Source organism: Mandrillus leucophaeus, unplaced genomic scaffold, assembly GCF_000951045.1.
Source record: "Mandrillus leucophaeus isolate KB7577 unplaced genomic scaffold, Mleu.le_1.0 Scaffold128, whole genome shotgun sequence".
In the NCBI taxonomy this organism is placed as follows: Eukaryota; Metazoa; Chordata; class Mammalia; order Primates; family Cercopithecidae; genus Mandrillus; species Mandrillus leucophaeus.
In genome coordinates, this window is record NW_012101209.1 from 5113652 (window position 1) to 5121084 (window position 7433).

A 7433-nucleotide genomic window follows, 5' to 3' on the forward strand; every position below is an offset into this window, starting at 1 on the left:
AAAAAAAAAAAAAAAAAAAAAACCTTTTATTTAAATTGCCCCTCAAACCTTTGTATTACTATACAATATTAGTCAGTATTCTTCCTCTTCTTATGAGATGTTATTGTTTATGCTTTGTCAGACATTCAATTCTAGTAATAAATCAATGAAGAAATAACATTGAACTATATCATTTATCTAATTTAAAAGTATTTAAAATCAGAAAGAAAATAATTTTGCAAATCTCTATTAGTTTTCAAGTTTTACTTTGCTCCATATTCAAAAATTAAAAATAATTTGCAAAGCTCTATTAGTTTTCAAAAGCTTTAGTTACTTTTCTCCATATTCAAAAATTAACTGAAAATAGACCAAAAACCAAATATAAGAGCTAAAACTATAAAGCCCTTATAAGAAAACACAGGAGTAAATTAAAAACCTTGGAGACAATGGTTTCTTAGGTATAACAGAAAAGTATAAGCAACAAAATAAACATAAATTCAGCTTCACTAAAACTAAAAGTTTTGTGCTGCAAACAGCACCATCATAAAAGTGAAGACAACCCACAGAATGGGAGACATATTTGCAAACCATATTCTCTAATAAGGGGCCCAATTTGAAAACGGCAGAAGGATTTGAACAGATATTCTTCCAAAGAGGATATACAAATGGCCAGCAAGCACATGAAAGATGCTTAACATCATTAACCACCAGGAAAATGCAAATCAAAATCACGACGATGAACCATTTCACAAAGACAGTAACAAGTGTGGCTGAGGATGTGGAGTAAGTGGAACGCTCACACACTACTGACGGGAATGTAGAGTCATGCAGCTACTGCGGAAAACAATCAGGCAGTTTTTCAAAAGGTTTAGATAAACCTAAGTGTTACCACATGACCCAGCAGTTCCACTCCTAGCATTTCTACTCCAGCAACTACTAGTGGAACTGACCTAGTAATTCCACTTTCCCCAAAGAAGTGAAAAGTTACACAAACAAAAGCATGTATGCCATAACCAAAAGGTGAAATAACCCAAATGTCTAACAGATGAATGGGTAAACAAAATGTGGGACAGGTTGAGTCTCCCTTACCCAACATGCTTGGGACCAGAAGTGTTTCAGATTTCAGACTTTCTCAGATTTTGTAATACTTCATTATGCTTGCCAGCTGAGCATCCCAAATTTGAAAATCCAAAATGCTCCAGTAAGCATTTCCTTTGAGTATCATGTCAGCACTCAGTTTCGGGTTTTGGATGCCCAATCTATACATCCAAACCAACAAACAAGAATAAAATCCATTCTTCATGTTCAACATGGATGCATGCTAAAACATGGGTAACTTTGAAAACATACTAAGTGAAAGAAACCAGTCACAAAAGATAACAATTTTATGATTTGACTTATATGACTGTGCAGAACAGACAAATCTATAGAGAAACAAAGTGGACTGAGGGTTTCCTGGGCTGGTGGGAATAAATGGGAAGAGGTTAACTGCTACAAGGTACAGGGTTTCTTTTGGTAATGAGGAAAATGTTCTAAAATTGAATATGGTGATGGTTACACAACTCTGTGAATATATTAAAAACCACTAAATTGTATACTTTAAATGGCTAATTGTACAATATGTAAATTATATCTCAATAAAGCTACCACAAAAAATTAACTACTTTTCTTTTTTTTTTTGAGACAGAGTCTTGCTCTGTTGTCCAGGCTGGAGTGTAGTGGCACAATCTTGGCTCACTTCAAACTCTGCCTCTCAGTACAAACAATTCTCATGCCTCAGCCTCCCAAGCAGCTGGGATTACTGGCATGTGCCACCATGCTCAGCTAAATTTTTTTTGTATTTTTAGTCGAGATGGGGTTTTGCCATGTGGCCAGGCTGGTCTCAAACTCCTGGCCTCAAGTGATCTGCCTGCCTAGACCTCTCAAAGTGCTGGCATTACAGGCGTGAGCAACCATGTCCAGCCCAACAATTACTTTTCTAAGATGGCCTGAATTTTAAATAGTTTAATAGGCAAAAATGGAACAAACACATTTCTTTAAACTAAATTCATTAATAACATTTAAAAAACCTCTACTATATAAAAGGTATTATACTAATATGGTATAGAAAAGGGAATATTCAGCATTAAGAGATGCCAACCAGCTATATATTATCTGTTGGAAATAACTGTGTGTAAAAAATTTTAAATGGAACAGCAAAGATTCATTTAATCCTTTTGATGACATATTCAATTACAGGCTGAATATCTTTAATCCAAAAATCTGAAGAGCAAAATGCTTCAAAATCTAAAACTTTTTAAGCACTGAGATGACACTTAAAGGAAATGCTCAATGAAGCACTGTGGACTCTGGATTTTCAGATCAGAAGTGCTCAACTGGTAAGTATAATGCAAATATTCCAAAATCTGAAAAAATCTGAAATTTGAAATATTTCTGGTCCCAAGCATTTTGGATAAGGGATAGTCAATCTATATCTATTTTTTCTTTGTTGCTTATGCTGTTGGTGTCATATCTAAGAAACTACTGCCTAATCCAAGTTATAAAGATTTATCTATATGTTTTGAGTTTTGTAGTTTAGCTCTTACATTTAAAATCCAATTTTGAGTTAATTTCTGCACAGGATATGAGTCAAGGGTCTAATTTCACTCTTTCATCGAACTGGATATACAATTTTCCCAGTACCATTTGTTGCAAACACTATTCTTTTCCTCTTGAACTGTCTTGGCACTCTTGATAAAGATGAAATTGACTGTAACCACACACTATTTTTGCGAACAGAAAACACATTAAAATTAAATTTAAAACGTAAGGTAATACACGAAAAATGGCAAATTTGAGAAAGGCAAAAACTCAAACAGTGCATCATGATAAACGGGAAACAGGCCTTGACTCTCTCAAGCATTGGTTCTCAATCATTTTGGAGTCACAGACCCTTCTGAGAATAAAAGCTACAACTCACCAGAAAAAAGAAAAAACTGTCTATCAACAAAAAATGTCTTCAGTTTAGGGGTTCACAGTGAAGGGCTCATGTGGAAAGTTTCAAATAAGCCACATATTAATAGAATGTGTGGGCTTTCATCTTTAAGAGACAGAGGAGAAAGGAATGAAAGTAGAAGAGAAACACTAAGAAATGCAAGAACACAACTAGAAAGTAAGATATGAATTAAGGGAAGAGAAAATAATCTGGCCTTGAACGATTAGGGTTAGGAAGTTTTAAAATAGTGTATCCCAAATGTTAAAAATCATATGATCGCCTAAAGATTTTGTTAAATGCTGTCTGATTCTCAGTAGGGCTGGAGTGGGGCAGGAGATTCTGTATTTCCAACATACTCCTAGGAGATACCACTACTGCTGGTCTACAAACCACTTTTTTGAGAAGCAACGATTTAGACCCATAGTTCCCAAAATGAGGTATGAAAGTACCTAGGGCACCACAGTAAATTCCGAGGACTACTGTGGGATAAGTTAAATTTTCTAAAGATATTATATATGCAGAAGTACACAGAAATACTCATTAGAGTTGGCCTCCAACACACAATGGCTAGACTTACAATTTTTGAACTTTAAGATGGCACAAAAGCAATACACATTCAGTACGTTCCTCAACTTATGATGGAGTTACGTTCCGATGAACCCACTGTAAGCTGAAAATATCCTTCAAGTCGAAAACACATATTCAACTTATGATGGGTTTATCAGGATGTAACACCATTGTAAGTTGAGGAGCATGTGGATTTGTCATATACCACGTGAACAACTAGAATCGTTGGAGACGGCTCACAGATTCAACTCTGAATAGTGCTACCCATTCCTTTCAATGTCATCTTATCTTTGAGATGCTGGTTTTGGCAGCTGCTGTGATATAAAGTAAGTGCCACATTGTGAAAATCAGTGAGAAACAGGAAATGAAGGTGGCTTGTCCAATCTGATTCTAAGGCTTGAGGAGTTGTATAGTGGCCAATAGTCACACACATCCCATTAGTAACTACTTATTTAGGAATGAAATAAACACATTAATTTTCTTTCAATTTAGGTGTAGTTTTTTTTTTTAATAGTCACTAAATTTGTTAGAAGACAAATACTTAACTGTCAGTAAGTCCTTACTTAACATCATAGAGCAGTTCTTAGGAACTGCAACTTTAAATGAAGGACTTACAGCAGGTTGAAAGAAGTAACATCATTTCTTTTGTCGGTTCACTATAACGCTGATGAGGGAAAAAACTAGTTTTGTTATACATCATTTGGTTTAAAGTCACAATTTCCAGTAACTTATATATGACATTAAGTGAGGACTTACTGTCCTTCTTTTGGCGTAGGAGTTACTGTGAAAAAAAAATTACTCACATGCTAAGGGTGCCATGAACTAAGAAAGTAGGAAAACCTCTGGTTTAGTCCATTTGACAGGTAGCTAAGACCACAGCTTTTATAGCCAATCTCATGAGGTTGTCTCTACCTGTCTCTACCTACAGCAGCTATGTGATTTGGGGCAAGCTATTTAATCTGTCTCTCGGTTTCCTCCATTACAAAGTTGTGACAGGACTGCTATGAAGAACTGCTATGAAGAACCAGTAAGTGACTCTATCTAAAGAGCTCAGCATTAATGGCAAAGAGGGGTATAGAAATGTTTGCTGCTGTCATAATTATGATGTTAAAGTTAGGTAAATGGGAGCCACAAAAGGTTTTTGATCTGACAATTGACCACAGTTTCTGGTGCAGAAGAGAGGAGACATGGCAGGTGTAGGCACCAGGGTAGGCTGAAAGAGTAGGTAGGTCACCTCAACCCTGACTCAAAAGTGCTGGGGCCTGTGGCTATTAATCACTCCCAGGGCAGAGAAACAGAAAGAAAGAACAGATTAACTCAAATTTGCTTTCCATATTCTCACTAAACTTACTTACTAAAACACTTCATTTGCAAGTGATTTTTTATTGTTGTAATGACAATAATTTTTTTAAATTCTGAATATACATAAGAATTACTTTCTAATGTGAAAAATCTTCTGACTGCAAAATAAAGTTACTCAAGGTGTGCATATTAAAAGTCCTCCATCTCATTACCAAATCTAAGCATGTCAGCAAATGAGCACAAGACTCTAACACTGCTTCTCATGGGTTTGCAGGAGGGCAAAGCACACAGATCAGAAAGAACATTCTGCTAATTAAACTGAAGCAGATGACTACAGAAGAGAAAGTCTTGTCACATGTAACATCTGTGCCAAGAATGATCAGATTAAATATGCAAAATGTGAGGTAAAGGTGTGAAAAAGCAGTAAGATGATACTCTAGACCTTAAATAGGCTACAAAAGTTCTGACAGTTTTCCTAATTATTCCCAGTAATGGACATAGGAGGCCAAAAGGCAGGAGGGAGAAATACATTTTTCTCCATTATGGGTGTTGAGCACTAGGGCTAAAATCATGCCTGTCTGAACACTGATCAGTTTCTGCAAAGGTTAATAGCAATTAAATGCAGCAAACTAGATTAAATAAGAAACAGGTCATGATACCACTGTACTTGCAAAGAGCACGATAAAGCATTTCTTTTAAATTCATCTTAATGCACAGGAAATCCAAAAAGAGCTTCTATGAAGAAAAGAAACTATTATCCAAAAAGAGCTGCTATAAGGAAACATAATATTGCCATTAACACTTTGCTGCTTCAAGCCTAGTACATCTATAATCAAAAGAATATAGTAAGTTACTTAGTGATGTTTAAGATTAAACTATCTGATAACTACAATATTCTGAGATTGTTCCCTAAACTTAATCTTTTACTTTAGTATATAACTCCTAAAGTATAAGTCTGAAGCATACTGGTAGATTTTTTTCTAATTTAAATACAAGCAGGTTTTTCCAAAAATCAAGTAGGCAATTGTGTGCAGGCACAAGTACACACTCTCCTTCCACACACACACATGCACACACAAAGATACACATATGCACACATACCCTTAACTCTCTACATAAGCTAAAAAATAAAAAAGGGACAGGCTCACACAATGAAAATTCAAAATTACTTTGCTATCCTCAGGGTCCTCTAAGCCATCAGGTCGACTAAGGTTTCGAGCAGGCTGGCTGCAGACAACATTGTCTTCTAGTCCCCAAGCAGGGACTCTCACAGGTGGCCTTTGTATTTCATCTGGGTAAAAAGCACCATCTGCTCCATCTGTAATAAAATTTTTGGAAGGGTACAGTGAAACCGGTTACTAAAATTAACATCTGTATGTATAGATATGATGAACAGTATATAAAGAACCACTTTGGTACATGAAAAAAATAGATGTTTTTATTTTTAACCCAGGTGATTTTTTAAATTGTGAACTATATGTAATAAGCAAATAAACTACTCATCTCATGGTGCATCACTTATAGATGAGGCCAGTTACACTGTTAAATATTAAAACTGCTAATTATACAAATAAAATAATGTTTGTATTAGAGTTGATTATACCAGCATTTTGCTAATCTATGAAAATATAAACCATAAAAAAATCTCCAGATGCAGCTAATCCCAAACCAAAAATACTGTAATAACCTCTTGTTTCCTGAGATGCATAAGGATTACCATATTGCAGAACTGGTTGTGCATTTGATAGTGTTAGAACATAACCATTTTGCTCTGAGCATGTGTTGAGATATTGAGGACTCTGGAAATTCTGACCTTCCATTTTCCTTTCTGCTTGATTTTCTAGACTCCTTTTAAGTTCCTAAAATTAACAAAAACAAAGATGAATAAGCAAAGCAATAAAAGATTTCGTAAGTACAGTACTATTAAACATTTAGTCAAAATATAACAATAAAATTATTTCCTATTATGAAGTTGGAATGCAATTGGAAATACAGTTAGAAAAGCTGGCTCTCAACTTCTCATAAATGTATCCTCCACATATAACAAAATCAGAAAGCAGGATAAAGCCAATGTATTTTCAAATTTATTTGTGCCAAGAAAAGTACATCATTCTCACTGAGTTAATTTAGGGTAAACTGTGACTCTCTTACAACTTAGCTATGAATAAAAAGTCTTCTTTTTTTTTTTTTTTTGAGACACAGTTTTGCCCAGGCTGGGGTGCAATGGCGCAATCTTGGCTCACTCCAACCTCCGCCTCCTGGGTTGAAGCGATTCTCCTGCCTCAGCCTCCTGAGTAGCTGGGATTACAGGTGCGCACGACCATGCCTGGCTAATTTTTGTATTTTCAGTAGAGATGGGGTTTCACCATGTTGGTCAGGATGGTCTTGAACTCCTGACCTCGTGATCCACCCACTTTGGCCTCCCAAAGTGCTGGGATTACAGGCATGAGCCATTGTGCCCGGCCAAAAAGTCTCCTTAAAAAAAGAAAAATGTGAATTCTATCATTTAAGATTTTTTTTATAAAAGTATGTCCTGTATAAACTCTTTCAAAATACAAAGAAACATTTCCTAACTTGTTTTACAGAGCCAGTATTATTCTTATACCAAAAA

At 35.5% G+C, this 7433-nt stretch overlaps 1 protein-coding gene across 4 annotated transcripts in view; it reads right to left on the reverse strand.

The window, feature by feature from the left end:
* Positions 1-7433, reverse strand: part of TAX1BP1 (Tax1 (human T-cell leukemia virus type I) binding protein 1) — a 109008-nt gene that overhangs the window by 17795 nt on the left and 83780 nt on the right. For 3 of the 4 annotated variants that reach the window (XM_011972246.1, XM_011972249.1, XM_011972247.1), the window contains 2 exons: positions 6636-6681; positions 5992-6140 (listed from right to left, as the gene is read on the reverse strand). In XM_011972246.1, coding sequence (XP_011827636.1) covers positions 5992-6140; positions 6636-6681 — 195 coding nt within the window. Of the gene's footprint in view, positions 1-5991; positions 6141-6509; positions 6682-7433 lie in introns of all 4 variants that reach the window. The other variant, XM_011972245.1, reaches the window with a different exon arrangement.